The sequence below is a fragment of the Falco punctatus genome (assembly GCF_963210335.1).
Source record: "Falco punctatus genome assembly, chromosome: 12".
NCBI lineage: Eukaryota > Metazoa > Chordata > Aves > Falconiformes > Falconidae > Falco > Falco punctatus.
Window position 1 is genome coordinate 17,281,520 of NC_137592.1, and position 25,879 is coordinate 17,307,398.

The 25,879-nt window shown below is 41.0% G+C and overlaps 1 protein-coding gene across 1 annotated transcript in view; it reads left to right on the forward strand.

Annotated features, from left to right (window-relative positions):
• PLB1 (phospholipase B1) overlaps positions 1-25,879 on the forward strand; it is a 102,388-nt gene that overhangs the window by 61,123 nt on the left and 15,386 nt on the right. Inside the window, exons 31-48 of the mRNA XM_080408286.1 lie at positions 272-332; positions 1,037-1,095; positions 2,592-2,659; positions 3,675-3,718; positions 4,968-5,076; positions 10,235-10,286; positions 10,431-10,511; positions 11,637-11,702; positions 12,101-12,201; positions 13,098-13,179; positions 13,607-13,711; positions 15,464-15,559; positions 16,673-16,744; positions 18,595-18,672; positions 20,637-20,697; positions 21,382-21,440; positions 23,953-24,011; positions 25,209-25,252. Of these exons, the coding sequence (XP_080264412.1) occupies positions 272-332; positions 1,037-1,095; positions 2,592-2,659; positions 3,675-3,718; positions 4,968-5,076; positions 10,235-10,286; positions 10,431-10,511; positions 11,637-11,702; positions 12,101-12,201; positions 13,098-13,179; positions 13,607-13,711; positions 15,464-15,559; positions 16,673-16,744; positions 18,595-18,672; positions 20,637-20,697; positions 21,382-21,440; positions 23,953-24,011; positions 25,209-25,252 (1,297 nt within the window). The remainder of the gene's footprint in view (positions 1-271; positions 333-1,036; positions 1,096-2,591; positions 2,660-3,674; positions 3,719-4,967; positions 5,077-10,234; positions 10,287-10,430; positions 10,512-11,636; positions 11,703-12,100; positions 12,202-13,097; positions 13,180-13,606; positions 13,712-15,463; positions 15,560-16,672; positions 16,745-18,594; positions 18,673-20,636; positions 20,698-21,381; positions 21,441-23,952; positions 24,012-25,208; positions 25,253-25,879) is intronic.

A 25,879-nucleotide genomic window follows, 5' to 3' on the forward strand; every position in this document is an offset into this window, starting at 1 on the left:
CATGGCATGGACCAGGAAAGCACTTCCTGAGTTAGGCAAAATGCTTCCCGAAACACCTGTAAGAACACATGCTCAGATAGCACAGTTATCAGTACAAAATGCTACTCTAATCTGAGTAATACTGAATATGATTATTAAATTGAGCAACCAAGATGTGTCTGGTTCACTACATGCTAAACAGTCTATGGTTAACCCACCTGGTCTCTGCTAGGAAAATCCTAGTTACTGTATTTGCTATACAAATGCTGTTCAGCTTTCTTCTTTTCTTTAGAATTATGGAAGCCAGCTGCTATGCGAGGACAGGTCTCCATCCTCTCCTCCTGCAACTTCAGGTAGTCTTGCCTGTTTTATGTTAAAAGGCTGAATTACCTTCAACTGTCCTTCAAGATTAGTTTTTATTTTTGCTGAAATGATTGCTGGACTGTGAAAAATACTGCTCAGAAAACATGTCATACTTTTCAGCAGCTGCTTAATAGATACAATGCCATACTGCCACACAAGGTAACATTCTGACTGAGTAGCTCTGCTTCATTCACTGCCAGTGGAGAACTTCAAAATATCTCATTATAAAATCCAAATTTATGTGCTGGCATAGTCTATAAGTGATAGTACCTAAATCTTGGGGAAGGAAACTGGAAATACAGCTTCATGCATGTTAGCCTAGGACATAGCAGTATTCGATTTTTCCAAAAACTCTATATTGTCTTCTTAGTCCTCTCTGCCTTACAGCTTTAACATGCTGTTCCTGCCTTGTCTAATACTGCATTGGTTTACCTTCATCTTGGTGCTGGATATTGTTATTTGCTCCTTGCTCTTCTGCATTTTCAGTAGCAATGTTACCCAATGCTGAACAATATGCATATGCTGTTGCTTACAACCACATGAGATGAGCTGGAGAGAGATCCTGTTTTATTACCTGGGTATTGCAAAAACATGTCTGAGCATCAGAATGCGCAATGGCATGTTTCACATATACAGTGGTGAAAAAGAATAGCTATTTCCTGTCCAGGTTCAGCTGCATCCCTTTCCTTTGCAGTGCATTTCCTAAAGCCAGCTGATGTGAAAATTATTGCGGCCCTTGGGGATTCTTTGACGGTAAGAAGATAGTGTTTTTACTGTTCTCTTGGTAAAACGACAAACATGTGCCTGCTCCAGTGGAGGGGAAATAGCTGTAGCTGTTGTACCTAGAAGCAAAGATCCATTCATTCATGGATGATAATAGATCTGGCAGCTAGAACAAGAAAAAAGGTGTTTGTTCCCCAGTATTCTCTTTCCCCCACACACATATTCACATATTTCTGAACTTGGGCAGGCAAATCCTTTAAGAGGTGCTTAAATAGTTTGCCAAATTTGAGACAGAAGAGATCAGATGCTGTTGAAACTAATGGGACATAGCACAAGCCTTAGGTTACTGTGTTTTTTCAAAGTTTTTCCGAATAGGAATGGACTAGTGAACCTGTTCTTTTGCCTCAGTTCTTTCAGGAAGGAGTGTGACTAAAGGATGTTGGATAATAGCATTTTATTCATTTTAGCAGTAATGAGATACGGATGTATGGGGCTGAGTGCCCTCTGACTTTATCCATTTCAGAATGTCTTTTTATTGTGCCTGTTTTAACTCATAGCTAATTTCTTTATCAAGATGTCATCCTTGCTGATGATTATATCTTTGGTAGCCTAGAAGGAATATGTCTCAAGATCCAGACATCCTATATTCCAGTTATGTCTTTCTGCGTAATGTTTTCATACTGGTCAAAGACTGAAACTCTACAGCCATCTCAAAGGGAGCTCTGGGCAGAGAGACGTAATTGGGACCTAGGCTTCTCTGAATCTGAGCCTTAACAACAAAGACATTGTGTGTACAAACCATAAAGCCTTTACAACTCTCTGGCAGGCACATTGCATAAACTCCTACACACAGGAGGCTACCGAAATAAATAGAAGCATTTGAATGCAAACCTGCAATAATGACAAATGAAAGACATTCCGTATATAGCTGTGGTTGCCATATGAAACACCCGTGAAACTATAGTATCACAGCTGGCAGGCACTCTGCTTCTGAGTTCTGGTGATGTTTTAGGAGGGATGTAGTTGCTAGCTTGCTACTTCAGTGTAAGTGTAGAAAGTGCTTTCCTCCTTGCTGTAGTACTACTGTAAGTCTCCATTTAGCACAGTACTTTTCAAATCAGTGTAAAGTTATTAAGGTGCTTCTTTCTGAGATATGTTTGTTTTCCCTGTTGAGTTCATATAGTGTTTCTTATCATTAGCTCGTAAGTTTATTGTGTTTGAGACGTTTTCATCATCCTTGAGTAATGCAATGAAAAATGAGTCATTCAGCTTATCTAGGCCCATGAGAATAAAGCCGTTGTTCCACAGCTGCATCATATATTTTGTGCGTCATGTACAATATGACACTTGTAAATAATTATGAAAGGTATTGATAAATTCTTCAGAAGGAAGGTTGGGGGAAGGCCAGATGCCTTCTAAAGCTTTTGAAGAGATGCATTCAAAAGTAAATAAAATGGCTATATAAATGACTATTGCGTTATTAATTGTGCTTTAATTTCATTTGGTTAACGAAAAATAATGTTCAGGCTGGTACAGGAATTGCCTCAGATAATCTCCTGGATATGCACACTGAATACCGGGGACTGTCTTGGAGGTAAGTCTTCATCCAAGATGATGAGGAGATTTGTATTCTCTCCTGTAAAGAATATTATTCTCTTTCACATGTTTTGAGTCTTTCAGCTGTCAGGCAGTTGAAAAAAAAGTTTCTTCTCAGGCTAGCATCTAGTGAAGATGTATCAAGATCCAGGATTTGTTGTATGGGAGTCTGCACAGAACATGTTTTCAGCAATGGGTTTTAAGTTAGCCTTTTGACTTCTCTCGTGCTATCATCTTTAGCTGCTTGTGGCAGTCTGTATTTGTATGGTGGGATGGCAAGTTGGAAATTTACAAAACTGGAGAAAAATCACTGGAACAAACAAGTCAGAACTGGTTGCTTTTGGGGCTTCTTCTCAAAGTTTGCTATTTCTGAACTTTTTGTGGCACCATGGAAAAGAGTTTGTTTAACTGAAGAACTTTTACCAGATGCAGCAGCACACAGTTGTAAAAGACTAGATTTTTTTAGTGTGACGATGTAGCTCAGTTGACATTGACTGAAGCAGGTCTGTGCTCTCCTAACACCTCTCCATAAGCTGGATTGTGTCCCACCGATTGAAAAGCTGGAGAGAACATACCCCTGTGCAGGAAGCAGGAGAAGCAAAAGGAGAGCTGCTACTGCAGCTCTCGTCACCCAGGGGCTGGCTGTTTGGTGCTGCCTTAGAGTGGCTTCATGGGGCTGGAACTGGCCTCAAAGCTGACCTTCTAGTCTGCAGTACTGTGGGGCTCAATCATTTCTGTATGTAGCTGTCTCAGACATTTTTCTGCTATTTCATAGTGATTGATTATACCTCTGTACAGCTTCAAGATCATTAAATCCTTCTGACAAGCATCTTTACCACTGAAACCTCATCCATTCTCCCCAACAGCGCTTCCACTGCTGTCCTTTCCACATAGGTGATAGTTACCAAATTAATCACCATTTGCATTTTTTCATGTGTGGTAGGTTTTCATTTCACTTATTGTCTGTGTCCAGTTAAGAGATGAATGACTGGGATTTCTCTTTCTCATTTTAGTATTGGAGGAGATGAGTCATTAGAGAACAGGACAACTCTACCTAGTAAGTAAATGCTTTGTTAGACCTAATTGGCAAGATCGAAAAGAGGAAATGGGCTGATTTCTGATATGTTTACAGAGAGCTCTGAAGTATCTCAAAGCTGTTTTAGAGTAATTAACAAGAACTATCTTTCAAAGAAACAATATCCTAGGACTAATGAATAAAAAGTTGGTTTTATCAGTGAAGCTGTGAAGCAGCTAGAAATTCTCTGACTTTCTTTTTCCTCTCCCTTCTCAACTGCTTGGTGAGTGTTACTTGCATTTCTAAATAAGCTTGCTATGTCCATGCTTGTGATGCAATTAATATTTGCTTTTAATGAATATTCCACCACAGCTTTTTCCAAAAAACAGATGTTTGCATAGAGTAGACCTCTTTGGTAAAAAAAGCTGACTGCTCGTACATATAACCTGAAGGGAATAATTTTAACTTTCTTTTCACTGAAACATGCAACTTCTCGTAGTTCATTCTAATGTAAAGTCTAATGTAAAGTTCCAGTTTGGACCAGCTGTAATAATAAGCTTCCATTTGAAGAGGGCCAGTAAACTGTCCTTCTGTGTGTTGCCCATTACTATAAGCAGAATGTAACAAGAACATAATTAGAATAAGCAATTAATTGATGCACTGGATGCTATTACATTTGACAAAGCCTTCGTTAAAATGTGGTTAAATTCAATATTTGAGATTAAGGTAGCTTTTATAGTTTACAATGTGACTATTTTCACTCTCAGCTACAAATTACTCTTGTCAACTTCCTTTTGGAAACTACTATGGCAGTAGTGGACAACGTGGTGGGATTTCATCAGAACCATGCATCTGAGGCTTTCTTCTTCAGATTTGTCAGTAGTATGAGCTTTTGCACAGCCATGAAGAAGACCCAGATCCTCTAGCTGCAAACAAGCTCCTGCTGAGCTGAAGCCCCCTTCAGGCTCACTTCAGTCACCGTCATATGGCTGAGGATTTTATTTTAGCCTTTAACCACTACAATGTGAGAGAGAACTGCACACAGTAGTCCTCAATTCTGCCCATCTTATCCGCCAGTAACAGCACAGGACACAGCAAGCATGCTGCTGTCTGAGTCACTGCCAGCTGGTGATCCCTCTCGCCACTGCTTGGTGGGTGCCTCTAGTTGACTGCAGGCTGCAGCAGCTGTGCTGTCAGGGAGCAAAACTGTGGTGATGCTGGTGTGTGCTAGTGCCTGTAGGCACGGAACAGTTGTAGTAATTTTCCCTTCATTGCCATTTTTCTTTTTCAGACATCTTTCGAAAGTTCAATGCTGCGATCGTTGGCTATTCAACCGGCACTGGGAGTGAGAGTGATCCAAACGCATTCCTTAACCAGGCAGTTCCTGGAGCACAGGCTGAGTATGTAGCTTTTTGTTTTACATTTGCAGGTGATGGATGCTTCATCTAATTGCCTTTCAACTGCCTCATGTGCTGTCACAACTTGCTCTGAAGAACAAGTAAAACCAGTCTAGTTAGAATTGAAATTTGGCTCAAAACCCGTTAAATGTATGGGCTTGTTTTGTAGCTGAACTTTCAAATGAAGCCAACAGTCCTGGTTATGAAATCCATAAACAAGAAACCAGCAGAAACTGTTTGGTGATGGTGGTTTCTACTCCTCCTCTTCAACATCTATTCATTTATCTATTTATCTGTCAATAAATCTCTGAGATCATGGATGTTTTCGGAAAACGAGCAAGTAGTGAATTAGTAAAGAGATACTAGGAGAAAAACAAGATGAAATCTTCCATAATTCTGACCTGAGGCTTCTGGATAAGCAAGCAAGAGTGGACAACAGAGAGGAAAGAAAAAACATAACAGCCACAGTCTGAAATCTGAAGAAAGGAGAATTGCTGCTGGTCATATGTGGGTTTTGGTGCATTGCAGGCCTAGTGCAGTTGTATCCAGTTCTGCCAATAGAATAGGGATTGTACTGTCTTGCAGTTATCTGAATTTGGCTCTTTGCTTTTAGTCACACCTGGGAGGCTGCATGAGTTGAGCTTTGCTATACTGCTTATTCTAGAAATCCCTGGCGGCTTACTGAAAGAGTCACTGCTGTTTAATTAACAAAACAGATGGCTGCTGGAATTTAGTCATAGTTTGGGCACAGGTTCTGGCAGACCATGCCTGGATTTGACATTGTTAGTTGATATTACCCAGACCTTTGTCTGTTTAAAGAAAAATGCCTCTTACTTCCCAAAGAGGTCTTCAAAATGAAGCTCAGAAGCCAAATGAGGTATTTGAGTTTGCTTTATCTAAGCAAAGATTGTTAGTATTTAGCAGGTATATTTATTGCTTTCCTGTAGGCCTTGAGTAACTTACTGAGATTGCTAGTATGAGTCAGAAATGCTTGGATTTCCTGACAGAAATAGTCTGCTAGGTGTCCTGATACATCCTACAGCCCCCCATACCTGACAGAAGGCATTTTGTTTCCTAGTGATGACTGAATGTATCTGTGTATGTTAATGAAACATGCAAGGATTATGGCTCTGATTCAGCCATTAACGAGAATTTATTAACATACTTCTATATGTAGCATACATCCAGATTAGCTTCAGCTTTTCCTTGTTATAGGAAAAAATGAGATGGACGACTGTCTTGTATTTTGTATTAGTTAAATTCTAAGCAGGCATTTTGGAGTGGTGGAAGGACTTGAAACAGGTTACACAACCCCTTAAGTCACCAATATAACTTAAAGCAGCTTGTATCAGTAGCAACCAAGGCATTACTATTAGTTATTTGTTAGCTGTATGAAATGAGTTGGTGGATGTTGTATCTGAAACAGTATGATCAGCAGGACCAGGGCCGTGACCGTCCCCCTGTACTCGGCCCTGGTGAGGCCCCTCCTCGAACCCTGGGTTCAGTTTGTGTCACTGCAAGAGGGATGTTAAGGTGCTGGAGCTGTCCAGAGGTGGGCAGTGAGGCTGGGGAAGGGTCTAGAGAGCAAGTCTTCTGAGAGGCAGCTGAGGGAACTGGGGCTGTTTAGCCTGGAGAGGAGGACACTCAGGGGGTCCTTATTGCTCTCTACAGCTCCCTGAAAAGAGGTTGTAGGCAGGTGCAGGTTTGTCTCTTCTCCCAGATAACAAGGGACAGGACAAGAGGAAACAGCCTCCAGTTGCACCAGGGGAGGTTTAGATGGGATATTAGGAAAAATTTCTTCACTGAAAGGATGGTGAAGCATTGGAACAGGCTGTCCAGGGAGATGGTAGAATCACCATCCCTGGTAGTGTTTAGAAAAATGCCTAGATGTGGTGCTCAGGGACATGATTTAGTGGTGGGCTTGGCAGTGCTGCGTTAGCAGTTGGACTTGATGATCTCAAAGGTCTTTTCCAACCTAAATGATTCTGTGTTAGTCTAATGAAAAATTGTCTATTTCATCTATATCAATTAGTCTTCTCTCTTCCTATGCAAGCAACTGGACTGGATAAATGTGACGAAGTGGAGCTATCGATGTTTTGCAAATATTCAGCAAGGAGATGCAGACAATAATTCTCCTAGGTAGTCTTCTGTTGTTTCTCTGTCTTGTAACTCTCTGTAGAAAGGTGTGCAAAAGCAAAGTCCTGTGAACTACTACACTAATACCCCTGAACTTTGAGGTGCTTTTTTTGGGATTCTGTTCTGTCATGTCATGGCTCTTGATGCATCTGAGAAGATGAATGAATATTGAAATGTATTGAAAGGTAAGGAAATGTTTCTTCTGCTTTAGATATTTTGCCCTGGGATGATGATGCAATCCAGCATTTATTCTTCAGCAGCCAAAAATATTGATTTTCCTATGATTCAAGAGGGCAAAAAGAGTCCACCAGCTAACGGTGGTATTTCAGAATTGTTACCGGTCCTGCCTCACTTTTGGGTGCTGCTCTGGAAACTCCTTTCCAGAGGTGCTGGGACCTTTCTGAAATCAAGCAGTTCTGCACCCTTACCAGCTTTTAGAAACCAGGTGTAAACGTTTCTTAAAATGAAATCAGTGGCTGCTTTGAAAAGCTTTAGTGAACTTGATGGCAATGCAGCAAATGCAGGTCTCATTCAGCAAAATGTTCTTAAGCCTACCTGCATTCATTGCCAAAGTGCTTACGTACATGCTGGAGTTAAGGATAAATCTGAAGCATATTGCTGAAGCAGAGCCTGGCTGAGATCTCTGATTTCACATGAAAAAAAGAAGGCTAAGAAATTGAGACTGAGAGGAGAGAACAGGTGACAGGAACTGTGAATGTCTGTATTTCCCATTAACAAACTTTCCATTGATCAAGACATAAATTTGGTGGAAACTGCAGCTCAAGGATGGGTGATTGCTGGCACCACTTCATTCAAGATGTTAGATCTTACTGACTGTGTCGGTTCAGGATGCATCAGCACTTCAGTGACTGCATAAGAAATTGAAGATGTTGCGGACTGTGTGGTGGGTTGACCTTGGCTGTACATCAGGTGCCCACCAAGCTGCTCTATCATTCCTCTCCTCAGCAGAATGGAGGGGGAATAACATAAAAAAACCTTGTGTGTCAAGATAAAGGCAATTTAATGAAGCAAGAACAAAGGCTGCACATGCGGAAGCAAAGGAAAACAAAAGATGTTATTCTCTACTTCCCATCAGCAGGTGATGTTCAGCCACTTCCTGGGAAGCAGGGCTTCAGAACGCGTAGCAGTTGCTCTGGAAGACAAATATCATAAATAATTAATGCTCCCCTCCCCCTCTTTTTTTCATAAATAATTAATGCTCTCCCCCCCCCCCCCCCCCCCCCCTTCTCCTAGTTTTTATTGCTGAGCAGACATCATATGGTATGGAATATCCCTTTGGTCACTTCGGGACAGCTGCCCTGGCTATGTCCCCTCCCCAGACCTTGCCCACCGCCAGCCCGGTGGTGCGGAAGGGAGGGTGGGAGAGGCAGCCTTGATGCTGTGCGAGCGCTGCTCAGCAGCAGCCAAACCACCGGTGGGTGATCACCACCTTTCTGCCCACCAGTACACAGCACAGCACTGGGGGGGCTGCTGTGGGGCTCAGCCAGACCCAATACAGACTGTCAGCTCATTAAGTGGTGTTTTCCTCTGGATCAATATTGAAGTTTATATCTTAGCTTAGGGGGTTCCACAGTAAGAACAGAAGGAAATTGCGACCACTTGTGGCTTGTGATAGCTTTGGGATATAAATAAGTGATGATATTGTACAAGGGCAATGGTCAACAGAATGATTACATGCATAGAGTGTCTGTATCACAAGTAGATGTATGACAGGGCTCGTTCCCCAGTAAATACACTTATGTTAGTGTTAGATCAGTATTCAGGTGGAGGAGGGTGGTGAGAGATCTCTCTTGTTCCTACAGTAAACACAGTGTTGCAAAGGAAAGCTAAGCTCTGCTTGCCATGCAAAACAAGTGTCATGCCTATTAATGTCAGCTGATATGCTTCCAGAAATGATAGACAGTAAAGTGTTTCTAACAAGAGCCTAGAGGGAGATGAAGCTCATCCATACCACAGAGCTGCCTGGAAGGCTAAAGCTTTCCAGCCATATTCTCTTTTCTATGCATATTTGAGGACCAACCTGTCAGGGTAGTCAAATAAGGTTGAAGTGTTCAGCCTAGGTAACTCCAAAGTTATGGCAGTTTACATATACGTGTGTGTGTGTGTGTATACAAAACAGTGAGAGTGCTCACCTAGTGTTGTGAAACTTTGTGCAGTTCGGGTCAGCTGTCTGGGCTCTGCTCCCTCCCAGCTTCTTGTGCACCTGCTCACTGGCAGAGCGTGGGAAACTGAGAAGTCTTTGATTTAGAGTAAGCATTACTTAGCAACAACTGAAACATCAGTGTGTTATCGACATTATTCTCATACAAAATCCAAAACACAGCATGGCACCAGCTACTAAGAAGAAACTTAACTCTGTCCCAGCTGAAACCAGGACACCTAGCTATTGGAAAACAGCAAGTCTGTCATCTTAGTTTGTCTGAGTAATCTTGAAAGTTTCTTGAGTTTTTAATTACCCTTGAAAGGTAGTGAGCACAGAACTGTTTCACATGATGGAAAATTAAGTATTGACTCTGGGTGCAGGCTACAGAAATGAGGGAGGTGTGCGCAGTGAACTCTGAAATACTTCAGCTTTGCAGGGGGATGACCTGTGGTTTATGCACAAATGTTGCTCAAGAGGTCAGTTGGGATTTGGGATTCCCTTGTTGGTTTAGTCTACTAGGAATAGACTGATAGCCTAGCTCTAAACAGGCAATCTGCTTACAAACACCTTGCTGTGTGTGGCTTTTCAGCTGGTTTAGATGCTAAGCACTGTAATAGAAGCTAAACTTACAGTTCCAGATTAATTACTGAACTTGAGTAAATCAGTATTCAAGTTCAATTTTATGCTGATTTTTCACAAAGATGTGATCGTGTAATTTGATTACAGCAACATGAGTGTTGTACTGTCTCCTCACTCAACCCTTCTGACATATGACAACGTGATTTAAGGTGTCTGAAGAGTGTTAGTGGTAATCTCTCCATACAGGTGTTTCTTTCACTCACTAGTTGTCCTTCTTTACAGGCACTTACCAGCCCAAGCAAGAAATCTCCTGAGACTAATGAAAACTGATCCTGTAAGTTGTCTGGGACTCTTTTAATCTTGCAGCATGAAAAGAAGCAGGTGTTGCTTTACATGATAGATCCACCTGCAACCATACTATGTGCATATCACAAAGTCAAAGAAATTCAGTCTCATTATTTTCTTCTTTATTGCACAGAGAATTGACTTCAGTGCTGACTGGAAGCTCATAACAGTGCATATTGGAGGCAACGATCTGTGCAACTATTGCAAAGACCCTGTGAGTAGTAGAACTGGTTAACTTAAAACTTTAGTGGGACTGTCACTGTAGAAATACATCAAGGGAAATCCATGGATCCTTAGAACCTTCACAGAGATAACATGAGCTATATATGTGCTGCTGTATTTTTTTATGAGGGTTGCTGCTGACAGTGCCCTGCTATAAAAACAGTTACCAACAACAGAGTAGGATGTTTTTTTCTCTGGCTTGCTCCAGGGTAAGAACCACTGTTTTTGCTACTGTTTTTGACCATGAGGAAAAAATGGAAGGGAAGAAAAACTTCACTCCTCTGATGTGGTAACTGCTCTACTGGTAGCATGGCCTCTTTAGACATCCAAGAAAGATACATACTGCTTTGAACTACCACTAGTCCAATGTTACAATTGTCATCGCCCCATAAGTCACAGTGTAGGGAGGTGCTAGGAACAGATGAGGTATGTGTTAGGGAAGTTGCTGCAGTGCTCAGTATCATTTGAATTCTATGCTTCTCTGGATTGTGGAGAAATCTTTAAGGCTGCCATAAGGAAATCATGGGAGTTGAGTGGGTAGGTGGCGGGGAGAGGCCACCTTTCTTTGCCAGCTCTTAATCTGTTACCTTTAATATGCTAACTTCTTGTGAGCATTTTCAAATCTCCGGCAACCCTTTATGCTTGTGAAAGTTGCTACTTCTGCAGGAGCCTCGCTAGGCATCTTTGCTGCTGCTGCCAAGTTTTATAGCTTTATATTTATAGCTATGACCTTGACTAGCAATGATTTCACCTAATTTTATGAGACCTTTATCGGCTGGCTGTGAGCATGTCTGGGTTGCTTGGTTTACGCTGTTCAGCATGCATTTGGATTGAGTTCCTTCCTGCATCTTTACATGAAAGACCCAGTGGATTTGAGTTAAATATACTGCTTCTCAACAAGGTTTATTTTAAATCCAAAATTTCACTGAGTCTTTCTATATTTTAGATTAATCGATAAAATTAAAATCCCTGGTCTCTTGAAAGAAGCAAGAACATTCTACTGACCACAGTGTTGTATGACAGAAAAGGAAGTGAACTAATATGATTCTTCAGACTCTCAACCAAAATACCTTGTGTCTCCATTTAGCAATAATTTCTTCTCTTCTGTTTCTGTTAGGATCACTACTCAGCTGTGAATTTCACCAGAAGGATTCAAGAAACCCTTGATATTCTGCACAAGCAGGCAAGTGCTGTGAAATTGTCCTGGCATTCTAGCTTGTACTGGTACCTGACTGACTGGTATGAGCTCTTCTCTTTGTTTGGATTTGTTTGGGGTTTTTTCATTTTGATACTAAATATATTGCATTGACTTCTACAAAAGATTTTTCTTTTGTCTTGTCTAAGAGTAGTGAAGTGCACTCTGAAATGACAAGACAGTTACACTGGACCATAGTGTTGGAAAAGGATCAAAAGCTGAGTTGGGGGAGTTTGGTAGCAGGGCTTGTTGCCTTTTTTTTCCCTTTTTTTTCCAACAATAGAGAAAGGGAAGAGGTGTTAAATGGCTGGACTTTGGGGTAAAATAGGTGCACTGTGGTCTGTGTAACCAGTTCCTTCTAAGCTAAAATCTGGCTTATCTTTCAGGTTCCAAAAGCTCTAGTGAGTCTGGTTGCAGTGATTGACCTCCTTCATATGAGACAGTTGTTTGTGGATACTCAAGTTCAGTGCCCCACTTACATGGCAGAGTAAGCCTTGTTTAGCTTCCTTCCTTTTGTACCTGAGCTCACTGTCCATGATGATAAAGCATGTTCTTATTCCATGCTTCTGTCATCATTCAAACTGATGTTTGAAGGTAGCACTACAGTCCTATGGACATCCCATCACACGCACTGCTGACATCACCCTGCCTGATAGCGTTGCCGGCTCTTGGCTTCGACCTAAGTGTTATCAGAGGACCTGTGTGTTTTGTCCATGTCTAGAACTGTAAGGTTTCCTGTGATACATAATGACACCCCACTGCGCCTGGATTAAAGTTACTGATACAGGGTTCCTCAAGATGGGATTGAATTCCATGAGCATTTGGATTTTCAGGCTTTTTGAGGGAATGTGAAGAATTTTCAGAGCAGACAGGTTTCTCCTGTTTCAGAAGCTTTATTGCAATGGGTAATTTGCATTCTTTGCTGACCCTTCAGACAGGGACGAATTCTGTGTCTTGGGAACACAAAAGGAATTGTTGATTAGAAAGGTATCACCTCAGAATTAATGCAGCCAGTAAATTTCAAAGATTTTTTTTCTAGTTCCAGAGGGACTGGTATGCACCTCTGTCGGGCTGCAGGGCCTTTGGATGCTGGGGTGTAATGAGTGGGACAAACTATCACAGTAGTCTATATTACTTTGATATACCTGGGGGTGAAACCAAACTGATTTAGGGTAATGTCATTGAAGTAAGGCAGAAACTAATACTAAGAATTGAAATGATGAATGATATCAAGGACAATAAGACATTTTCACAGGAACGTGACTGTACAGGTTTCCTGATTAGTCCCATGTCATAAAGGCATTGAGTGGCAAAGGGTGAATTCTGCATTCTCAGATCTGTAACTTTCTGTATTCCTGTTTTCTCCTCTAATTTTTTCCACAGTTATCTATGTAGCTGTATTTTCACAGGAGAAGAAAAATCACAAAATTTAACAATGGTGACAGAAGCCACCAGAGCTTACCAGGTATGTTTATCAAGAGTGGTGCAGTTACTTTATTTCCAGTTGAGGTGAGCTCTTGATTACCAAGCAACACATCATAGTAGTATTTTACCTAAGTGGGCTGTATGAGCTAAGCAGGAGGTAATTTGATGCTATCCAAAACACCGTATGACCAAAACCAGCAGCAAAGCTTTTCAGAAAAGTTTTGTTTGCTAGTACAGATGGATAGGTGGGAATGTAGTCACCAAAATCCTGTCCTCCACAAACAGCTGCAATATTGTGTTCCAGCCTTCTCAGCCACTTTGCAAGGCTTACATTTTGCCAACATCTGTGGCTATTTCAGTTAACAAGTAAAACATCCTTTCGATTCTCAGGTTCTTAAAAAAATTAAAACCCGTTATGATGCAGAGATGTTGATGTAGTGGTGGTGGTGTTTTTTTGTTTTTTGCAGCTTGGTATTCGAAGACTAGTGGAATCTGGCAGATATGACACTCATGAAAATTTCACTGTCATTGTCCAGCCTTTCCTCGAAGATCTCAAGACTCCTGTCGGTCAGGTATTGGTCTAAATGCATGCAAAGGACTAACTGTGGGTATCTAACCTATAAAGACTATGAAAAATAGTTTCAGCTTGTACTATATGCCAAAAAGCAACAGGTTCTAATAAGAAAAGCACAGAACATCAGATTTCTTCATATAGTTAGCAGTCCTTTGTTTTACATATAGTGCTGTTGGTATGAATTACTGTTTTGGAAAATGAATCAAAACCTGAGTTAAGAGGTTTGTTTGTGTATGTCCTCAAGGGTTCATAAATACTTTTCTTTTAGAAAATCCAACATGTTTAATAAAAGGCAGATACTAAGTCACAGTTCTTAAAGCAACACAGCTGCATCACTCACTGAAAACTACAGCATCACCTCCTCTTCATGTCCCTTAACTCATTCTTTTGCATCTACACAGAAAGAGAAGTTTACATATGATCTGGTGGCAGTAGTACTTTTATGTAGGGAGCCCTTTTTCCTGTTATTGACAATTGTATTTCAGTTCCTTAAATGGTAAATCTCAATGAACTGTAAATCTAGGAGATGACCCAAACCACCTCTGAGACTGAAAATCCATTTGCTAATTTTCACATGCAACTGCACTTCCTCATCTCACTTGGAACTAAGAGCAGATGGGGCAAAATATTGAGTAGGGGTTGTTCTGGTATAATTAAACCCAACTGATCCTGAAAATGCTGTCAATAGCTAGTGACAAGTTTGAAAAGTTCAGATGCTAATACAGAGAAAATTGGAAAACTAGCTGAAAGCTTCATGGGAAAAGCAAGCTTTGATTTTTTTAAAAAAATTATTTTATTTTTTCATGAAGCTGATTCCTGTGGGGTTTGTACTGAGGTACAAACTGAGGGGGGTTGGTACTGAGGTAGAGAACACAGAAATAAAACCAGAAGCAGCAAAATATTTTGGAACTTTTTATAGTCTCAAAAGCATTACTTCAGATTTTAAGAAAGTTCAGGATGCTGGTTTTTCTTCTCATCTCACACAGCATTCAGATGTTCCTGAACTGAAAACTCTGCCTCTAAACTTGCCAAAAGATCTGATATAGGTGCAAATTTTGGTAGTAGTCCTCTAATAAGCTAGCCCAAACACACTGAATCAAAATCTGCTCAAATTTTAAGGAAGGACTGCTCCGGCCAAAAAATGTTGTTTCAGTCATCTGTGACCTAAACTCTTTATCATCTCAGTACTCACATGATAGCCAAGATATTCAAATTTCCAAACTCCATTTCCTTCAGATGCTCCAGTTTCTGCATTAAAGTACATCTTTGCTTAGAAAGGAGGCTGTACTGGTGTGCTCGGTCAGCCTGGCTGCTTTCCCTTTGAACTCGCAGAACTGGCACAGCTGTGAAAAAGCACACGTGCTCTTTACCTTCTCGTAAAGTATCCAGAACACACTTTTTACCATGTAAAGGTACTGCAGAGCGTAAAGGTGCCTGTGGTGCCAGTTCTGATGAAGTGCCAAGGAGAGGAACCCATCTTTATTTCAGAACCTGAACACATAATTGAAAATGGTGGGTTTGCTACTTCTGGGTGGATCTGCCCTTGGAGGCACATAAGCATCTCTGGTTAAATATTTCTGGTAGCTCTTGGACCTGCTGAAGCACAGCTGGTGTCACATTGTCTTTTCACATTGAAGCAGCCAGAACAAGTAGCATGAACTTTCCATTATTTGCTCTGGTCTGGCCTCAGCAACTCCAAGTTAGAGCTGTGTCTTCTACACTCAGATGTCCTTTATGCTTCCATCTGTAGGACGGGCATCCAGATGTCTCCTACTTTTCACCTGACTGCTTCCATCCAAGCCAGAAAGGCCATTCTCAGCTTGCCAAGGCTCTCTGGAATGCTGTGGTAAGGTGACAGGCTCTGCATATGGTGTGGTCTTTACCTAGACCTGACTCCCATTAATATAATCTCTGTAATAAACACTGCAATGCAGGCCTGGATAGCGCTGGACCTTGTGTTTGTTTCTTCTCAACTAGTCAGATACCCGCTTTTTTTTTGGCGCTGCTATCAGCCTAGAATCTCTTGCTTCTTTAAGTGTGTGGGGAGGAGAGGGCTGCTGTAAGTGCATGATCACAGTCCTTTGTGATTTCAGCTGAGTGACTTCAATTGAACTTCACCCATTGTCGCGCAAGGCAGGATAGCATTCCATAAGGATGATGTCTCTATGGGCTGGTGTGGGAAACCACCAAATAGAACTGTAACTGCATGTGTCGATTTAAAAAGGATTACTTAGAAGTTTGTTTTAAATCCATGTGTTGTGAATGTCTCATTTTAGGAATTAAAGTGGCTTTAATTCAGTTTAGTTTTACTACCTTTGGAAATGAGTAAAGCTAAATAAAAATGAGTCGTTAAAGGTTCCTTAAGCTAGACCCATTTTACTTAGCAATGCAGTGCGGTAGGAGCACACATGCGGTTGGAGGCGGTATCTCAGATGCTGGATGGTAACTTCTATATAATTTGGGGTAATGCCTTAACAGCTGATGTGATTGCTTACAATCATTAAGCAGTACCTCTAATTAAATTTGGTTTAATCTTCTAAGCATAAATAGCCTTTTGTTGGAGATGCCATCATGCAGCTTAGCTGTAAAAATTGAGGGACTCTTAGCGTCTTGTCTTTTATGCAAGAGGAGAGTTTACGACCTTGTCTTCTGGCGAAACTCCAAGGTACTTCATGTGCCTGCCAAAATCCTCCAGGAGTTTAAACTGATCCAGTGTAGCTTTCTACTTCCCGTTTTAAGCTTCATTCTAGAGTTGCTTTTTTGTTACGCAGTTGCCATGTTCTTTCTGAGAATTAGATGCAGTTCAGCCTTGGGTAAATCAAGGTCTGTAAATACAGGCAGCTTTGTATAAATTTGAAAGGTATATTTAGATTCTTTTGGATTAGAATTTTTATACAAGTGTAATATGAGCTGACATGGTCACAGAATAGTGTGGGATTTTTTTTTTTTTCCTTTCTAGTTACAGCCTGTAGGCCAGAAAGCTGACTCATTCGATTTCACAGCTGACATTGTCCTCAACTGTCCAACTCAGGTAAGTATACCCATGTCGTGGAAACTGAGTATTAGTAGGCTGTATGTGCTTGTGCTCACTGCAGAGAGCAGGGTTCGTTGTGTCTGGAGCAAGTTTACTGAAAACCTTTGTACTCTGCTTACCTCTGAGTGGGCAGGTGCTCTCCTATACCTGCTGTAGTGTCCCTTGGCCTTTTACTGTGCCATGAATACTGATTGACAACATGCTGAATTGTATGTCTGCAGTTGTAGCAGAGATTGTGTTTTGTTTATGAAGCACGGAGGCAGCTCAAGCAGCAGACAACAGAACACACTGCCTTAACTTTCCCATTGGAATCACTGGGGTTTGGGCACTGCAGTGGCTCTGAAAACCCTGGTATCTGTTCAGTCTTGAATTGGTTGTAGGTTGGTTTTCCTGGCCTTATCCATAACAGGGATACTTCAGACTCCTTTGGAAGCTGCTTCTACAGTTATAAAACAAGCTGCTGAACTTGCAGTACAGTTGCTAGGTATCAGTACGTGGAAATGACCGCTGCAGTCAGTAATAATTGGCTCCCTTTCTTCAGCAGTTTCAATGAGGAGGCCAAGGAACAGATCAGGGACCTGAGTGGTACTTTTAGGTCTGGAGGCAGTCATTCAAGTCATACGGGAGTGTTTTGTCCATATCACGTCCATCCTGTCAGCAAAGGAAGATCTGCTGAGTTATTAATCAGATGTTTCAAAACTCCTTAGATTCACTAGAACTGATTCTACTTCATTTTACCCAATATTCTTTCCAGGCGGCTTAAATTAACTTAGCAACTTCTTCAGTGCCAAATAATGTGGATTTTATACTTCTTTCCTTTTGTCCACTCCTATTCAAAGATGCTGCTTTTCAAAAGTAGGCATAGAAAAGTTTTATATCCCTTGCAAAGAACATACAACCATTGTTTTCAGAAATGGTAAGCCCACAGTGCTTTGAAGAAGTAATTGGTAGAAGTGCTAGTAGCTTTCCCTGCTCAGAAAGCTCCGAGCTAACGACTGTGAAACACTGTTACAAAAGAATAAATAGACTGTTTCCAGGGGATTGCACCCTCTGTTTTACTAAAGGAAGTAGTCAATTATTTCAGATTCTGAGACCCACAAATTCCATTTATTGTTCCCACAGTTTCTCACTACAGTTTTAAAATCCTGCTTCAGGCAGTCATGTCCATGAAAATATCAGGTGTGCCAGATTGTAAGGGCCCAGCAAGTCAAGGAAAATTATTTGTATTGAGGTAACTTGAAGTAGGATAAACCCCAGCAAATAAAAGAACAGTGAATCTTCAAATCAACTAAATATGCCTTCTGAATTTAGTGCGTTGTAAGACCTCCTCATACAGATACTGAAATTGCTCTTAGTTGAGATAAGTGGGCATCCCAGCAAAATTTTTTAGCCTATGCAATGTGTATATCTTCCTGAATGCATGTTGCATTAGTAGGGGACAAAAATAACTGCAATTTATACAGCCTCTCTTGAAGGGAATAGTGATCCTTACAGTAACCAATCTTTCACCTCCCCTCTGCTGAGCCAGGAAGATCTCCCCAGGTTTCTCTGAATCCGTGCTTTTTGAAAGGACTAAACATCTAATAAAGTCAAAGTAATTAGTGAAAGTTTAGGAGAGGAAAATGTTAAGCTGCAATTGGGATCTGGCATATGTAATTTTTGCCATAAGGTGCTAAACACAACTATTACTTCTGAACTTTAAGGAAGGAGCATGGTTTCAAAATCCAGATCCCTATTTTGCAGCTTAGGTGATTACTTTCATGGTGATATGATGTCTTGATGTCACTTGCTATGGTCTCTGCTTATATTGCCTAATTTCTTTTACATTTGTATTCCTCTTCCTCCAGAACAAACCATTCCTGGGAACGTACAAGAATAGCAACTACACATATCCACCTGTGGAGCCCACTGATGAGCCAAGAGAGGTAAATCTTGCATCTTTTACTGCATTTTAGGTGAACTATGCAAAGCTATACCTAGTGACTGTTTCATCCTGAAAATATAGATGAGACAAATTATTACCGGTTTTCAGAAAAGGAAGCCTATCTTGCATTGTATTTTTTCTTGTGTAAACAAATGTTAAACTCTTCCTAGAAGCCAAACAAAATGGATTTTATTAATTGGTGCAATTGTATCAAAATTGTGCCCAACAGTGAGTCACCTAGGAAGCATCATTAATTCAGATAGCAAGTTCCTCACAGTAGGGAGGAGATAACTTAGGATCCTGAGCCCTCAAATGATCTGAAGAAGGTTTACGTATTCTTTTCTCAAGCCACTGTACTTCAAGGCACTGAAGCTTAGCCTGTAGAGGGCAGTCACCTTTACAGCTTGGGTATGTGACCAGGAACAAAGGTGAAAGGAATCCATTTTCAAAGGGATTCACTTTCCACCATGACCAAGCATCGTAGATTAAACAAACCACAGAAACAAACTTTGTGTAGGACTTGAAGAAATGGGGCAGTTATTTACTCTTGGCAAGTGTCTGCAGGTATGCAGACCTGGCATAGTTGGAGACGGCAGTCAAAATGGGCTGGGCTAGTTCAGCGTACTGGGAGTCATCATGCCTAGCCAAATTATGAAGATCTCTGTGTGCCTTGAAGGTTACAAAAAGTGACAGCTGTTACCGTTTCAGCAAGCTGTAGTGTGCAATATCGAAAAGAGATTTCTATCCGTAGAGCTAGAGTTACACTTTTAATGGGTAATTCTTGCATTTCTACTGAATCTCAACAGCAATAGTGATAGAGTGAGGAAAGAAACAGTAGAGGGTAAAGGAATAGTTTCCTCTCTGATCTAAGAAGCCTAACTGTCCTTTCTACCCTCTGCAACCAGCCTTTAACTAGATGGCTGATAGTAGAGCCTATTAAACCATTTCTTACAATTAATTTGTCTTAACGTTTTTTAACTCTCTAACCATGATTTATGAAGAACGCTGGCCCATGTAGTTTTTCTCCGAATGGTAGAATTGTGCAATTGTAGAATAATTGGAGTTGGAAGGGACCTCAGGACATTCCTGGTGAACCTCCCTCTCCAAGCATGGCCGGCTCTTAGATGAGCCTAAACAACTGTCTTTGCTCTTGCAAATGCTCTGTCCATTACAACAATTACAATTTTTCCTTCACTGCCTTCTTAGCTAATACTGTAGCTCGTTACAAAAAGCGTGGGTGGCACATTCATCAAATGTCTCTGCTGGTGAACCAAGATGTTCTGCCATGTGCGGTTGACTCAATTTCCTCAGCTGGTAGAACAAACATAATAGCTACTTTATCACCTACAAATGTATAGTAAAGTCCAATTCTTTAAAGGGTGATAGCCCTCTTCCCCGCAACTTTTGAAGCTTTAAATTTTTTTTTTTCAAATTTTGTATTCAGTGAAAGCAAGCCCTTTTTGAAAGTTTCTAGGGAAAGAATAGGTTCCTAGTGAGGTACATGGGGAAATAATAATATAATGTAATACATTAATATAATATTATAATTTTGCAGAGGATTTAATTGTTGATTTTTGTTTTATTTGGTTTTGTATCTGATTTGTCTTCAGACAGAGCAGGACTTCAGATCTGGAGAGCCCACCTTCTAGGTCATGGACAAAATCTCTAGGCTGTAGAGGAGGGAAAAAGATACTTCTCCTTGTGGAATTTTGTCATAATATTTCTAGATGAAATATTTTGCCTTTGTAAAAGTTTTATGCTTTAGCTAGAAAAATTCACCAAAAGTAGTTAATGTTTGGACAACATTCCACAAAGAAGAGGGAAGGACTGTCGAGTTATATGGGCACCAGACTAGGATCTAGGTCTTAGCTTGGGTTTGCCCTTCACTGTACAATTACACCATATATGAATTCCGTATTATCTTCTAACCACAAGATGGACCAATTTTGTAACTTGCCATTTCAGAATTGGGGCAGTGACCTGTTGTGTTCTGAACAAGTTCCACCCAGTCGTGTCCCAACATCAGGTGAGAAAGAACTTGTAAGCTAGGAAAGATTTCACCTTTCTGGTTTTGAAAACAATGAGATCTTGAAATTGCACAACCTGGCTGGAAAGCAAACAATAAAAGCTGATATATTTAGCAGCAAAGGAAGAAAGTCTGTTTTGCCATACACAGTAAGTTCTGCATCACAGCAGGTATGCTCCCTGTGTATAAACTCAATCACACTTGTCATATATGTATATCGTATACAGCAACATGGCAGATTAAAATTGCCTAGGTAGGTTAGTGGCTCAGCACGTTTGACCTACCTGGTGAGCCTACTCCGATAAGCAGCGCAGTAGGAACACTATGTGTAGTTGGAAAGCCTTAGGGGGAAAGTGCTTATGGGAAATATTGATCTGTGACCGAAACCTGAAAACCAATTAAAAGAGATTGAATGTATGCATCCCTAAACATATCTAATTTCATTTTTTTCCTAAGCTGTTTTAAGTTCCATTTATTTCCATGTTGGTTGAGTACACTGTTGAAAGCAAAGGCAAGAAGTTACGCCTTTTGCCTAGCTGACACATGGAACTTGAGGCTCATTCTCCCTAAAATGTCTATAAAAATGTCATCAGATTGGAACCAAAGACTTGCATCTTTATTCTGTTAAGAAGTATTTTGTGTTGGTTGTCAATAATCCTACTCTTTCCTCCTACTGTTTTTTAGTACATGAGTTACAACCTGCTAACATCAAAGTCATAGGAGCACTGGGAGATTCCCTGACTGTGAGTACTGCTGCATTCCCACGTTTAGAATGAGAAGAGCAACTGTTGATTTCTACCTAGATGTGATTGGGTCAGGCATCATCAGATAGAAAGCAAATTGCTTTGGCTTGGCAAAGCGAAACTCATCTACCTGTGCCCCTTTGCAAAGAAATAGCCTGAAGGAATATGAGTGACACTGGCAATTGTGTAATCCAGTAATGAATAATTCAGGCCAGAACAGAAATGGGATCACATTCTCTATTGCACACAGTTTATTCAAGTGATTCTGAAAAGGGAAATGTCTGCTGTATAGGAATAGCCTTCTCTGACATAAAAACAACAGCAAGCAATTTGCATTTTTCATGCAATGGGAGATCTTGATGAAAATTCCTATGGAAATAATTGATTGCATAACGAAGTGCTGCTTTGAGCACTAACTGAGATAATTCTGATACTTCTGTATTTCAGAATTCTGCTTTCATATGTTGCTTCCTGGTTTAGGCACCTTCTAGTTAAAAACTCTGGTGTATTTTGTGTACCAAGAAATGCAAACTGAAAAGAGTAGGCACAGAAAACAAAGGCCCCAGAAAAAAATAGCAGGGAATACTGCAGATCTGCACCAAAGTTTTCTGAGAAAAAGTTCCAGAATTACACAGCACTACAGAATTGTTCTGGCATGGGATGAAAGCAAACATTCATGTCAACAGTTCCCATGAATTTTAACTCTGAGCTAAACTGGTGCTCGTTCTAGCAGCTTCAGCTCCTGTAGAGTTCAGAGGGAGTTGAAGGGACTGAAGCCCTTAAATGATCAGGCTTATCTACAGGCAGGTGTGCATGTCTTTACCTCATTAGCTCTGAAACTGATTTTGCTTGACCTGATGTAATCCTGGCTTCCCCTCAGTCACTAAGCTTTGAGCTTTTATTAGAAGACCTCAGTAATGACCCTGCAAGTCTCCTTCCTATCCATTGCCATAACTCTTAGAATTAATTGCTTGATTTCCTCCCTCACATCTAGTGCTAGATATGTGCGTTAGCACACATCTCTTTTCTTCTTTTTAAAATTCTTTTGGTACGTGAAATACCTCAGTGAGCCCTAGTCATAAGAGCTAGACTCTGATGCTTGAGGTCCCTGTCTCAAGAGCTGGGCAAGGCAGTTTTTCATGCTGCCATTATCCATGCAGTTCCTACCAAGCGCCATTGCCACAGCAGGGTGTGATTGAGTTTTTTTGTAAGAGATTTATTGTGAGAGGGGCAGAAAAAATGACAGAGTATTTCCCACACGTGTATACATACACACCCCCTTCGCACACAAAGTGCAGTACAGCCAGTGAGCAGTGCACACCTTGTACTGCCTAACCATCCCTGGCACAGAGGGAACACAGCAGCAAAGATCTATCTTGGTCCACTAAGGCATTCATTTTCCTCCTGGTACTTCCCCCAAGACCCCTGAATGCAGTCAGTGTTTATGGATGAATTGATACTATGGATTTTTGAAGAATACAAAACTTAAATGAAACCACTAAGAAACTATAAAGCTGCAAAAGAACCTGTTTTCACAGTTGCTGTCCTGAATGCGAGTCAGGGTGCTGACCTTGCTAGAGGTCTTCCCAGTCCTGTGAGCTACTCAAATTCATCACAAACATCTTTGTTCTGATGGCTTCATTTATTTAGATATTAAAGTTCACGCTGCAGGAAGGCTGTTCTCAGCATAGATGCAGTTGGAGATTAATGAAACATTGAGCAGTTTAGTCATGTCACTGGCTAGAATGCATCTGTCTGACTTCTTAGCACCAATGCACAGTGAAAGCAGTAGATATGCCAACATGCTTATCTGTATTGACAAAAAAATCCTGCCTATGCCTCATCAGGTCTGTGTGTTAGACTAGCAGACTGGGTCCAGCAGAGGAAAAGTGGATTTTACACCAAAGATTTGTTTTCTTGGCAGATTAAAAAGCAGCTCCTCTGCTGATTTATTTACAGCTAAAACTGGCTGGGAATTTTTCATCAGTGTTTGGGGTTTTGTTTTCCTGGATTATTAAGTCTCTCAAAATCAGCTTTCTTTGGGAAATGCCAGGATGAAGCATTTTCCATCAGAAAACCCCAAACAAATACAAAGCTGTTGATGCTAATCTGGGTTTGTTCATGTTAATATGGGTCCCATTGGGTTGCTGAAACCATATTAGAGTAGTTCTGAGGCCGTATGTTGTTGACCTTACAGTCTGATGCTGTCTGGCTGGTCTATATCTCCTCTGACGTTGTGGTCTGCTATCCAAATGAACTGCTTTTGTGTATGAGGAGAAACTCATGAATCTGAAGCACAGGAGATGCAAGGCTGCCCAGAAGCCAGTGTGTGGTGGTGAATAAGGACATGGACCATTTATGCTAAAACTAGGATACTGAAAAAGCTTGGCTGGAAGCAGAGTAAAGTTACCAAGATGTCGCAGCACTGTCAAATCACGGTGTCTGTCTTTCCTAAACTTGTAGCACTTTTTTCTTCTCATATGTTATAAATTATTCTTTCCATCCTTTCCAGACTGCAGTCGGAGCCAAAGCAACTGACCTACAAACAGAGTGGAGGGGACTTTCCTGGAGGTGAAAATGCTTAATTTTCTCTGCTCTACCTTTGTTCACAGACACAGTTAAAAGTGTGGGTCACCTGGCTATGTAGTTACATATTGAAGTATGTGAATGCAGGGGTAGGATGCTGAGAGCGAGTATTGTTTCATAAGGATTGGAGGAATCAGGACTGGAAGGGAAATATATTATTGGTGGGGAGGGGGTGGTGTTTGTTTTTGTGGAGTTTTGGTTGCTTTGCTTTGCTTTTTTTCTCCCCCACCCCCCCTTTTTCTTTTTCGTAACCAGACCTGATTGCTACAAGCATAGTCCTGTGTGTCTGACAGTACTGGATTATTAATATGAGTGAATTCTTTTAGCCTCTTGCTTGTCTCTCTGGAGTTTATTAAAAATATTGCTGTTGCTGTGATTCTCTAGTGCGGTGTCTAATGCTAAACAGTCTGAGTGAGTGCATATTGTCATGAACATGGTGAGAGCACTGCAAGCATATTCAATAAAGATGTTCCAAACATCTTTGCTATTGCAAAGTGAACAAAGACTACACATGTCAGAGTGGGTGTGAATCTCAATAGCAAGTCCATGCTGGAGTGGAAGGAAACTGCCTGATTCATATGGACAGAAGCATGGCTGATAAGTGTGTGCACGTGTATACATTCTCTTCTTCAATCTTTCTTCCCCCCTTTTATGTATCTGCAGGCACAGATATCTTCAGGAACTGCCAGAAGTGGTATAGGAATGTATTGGCTATGCACACAGACAAGTTTTGAACGGTAGAGACAGAGGCACTTTTCATAATCAGTGTTGCAGAATTGCAGATAGGTGGTTAATGAGCATTTAATGCAGTGTCTCTTCTATGCATAACTGCACACAAATGTAGCTTCAGTAAGGTCACATGGAGCAGCTTTGAGGAAATATGCCTTTCTATGGTAGGCATCTCAGCATGTCCACAAGAAAAATCAGATCTCCCAGTACGATCTATTCTCGGTCTGCAGCCATAGCTTCTATCTTAGCTGATGCCCTGCTTGATTTAATGTGAAATGTCCTTTCGGTACTTATCCTGAATTCTGTGGTTTATCTCCTTAGTCTTGTTTGAAGTTAGTCTTTTTTCTTTTTTTTTTCCTCCCTTCTTGGGCTGCTACAGCAACATATGGTGACAGTAAAACAGATGGTTGCAGGATTAACCCTATTTGGTGATTTTATTCTTTCCCTTTGTAGTATTGGAGGTGATGGGACGCTGGAGACCCAGACTACTTTACCCAGTGAGTATCCTGGAAAATCAGTGTGAGAAAAGCAAAAGGCAAGTATTAGTCTGAAAGTAGTCTAAGTGGATGCTAGGAAGCATCTGGAAATGGTCATGCTTTCCTTGCGAACAGTGGGGGATGCCCATCTATTGTGGCTATGAGCAGTTCACATGCATCACAGCTGAAACCCAGACTGACCTGACTAGCTGTAAAGTTGATTCAGCCCCTCCACATCACAAGATCTGCATGTGATCGTATCATCCTTTTGACTGAAATGATTAGGAGTAAATGTGCTGAAGGTGACAGAAGTTCCTGGCAGACCTGCTCTTCTTTTCATTTTGTGCTTTCCAGCGACTGATTGTGATGGCTGTGGGCAAATGAAGGGTTATGAAACAATTAGTGGTCCGTCTAGCTAGGGTTGTTGACAAGGCTATGGTTCCTTCTGATGATTTCAAGTTGCTACATTGCACTGAAAAAAAATATCTAAAAATACTATAAATTTCTTGTCCTCGTGTTCTGTGTAATCGGTCCCTGTAGTTGCCATAGAAACCATGAAGTGGTCAGTGTGGCCGTAAATTGGAAGGGACTTGGTTCACAATGGTGCATCTATTTGTATGTGATCCGTGCTGTGGAGCGGTTTGACAA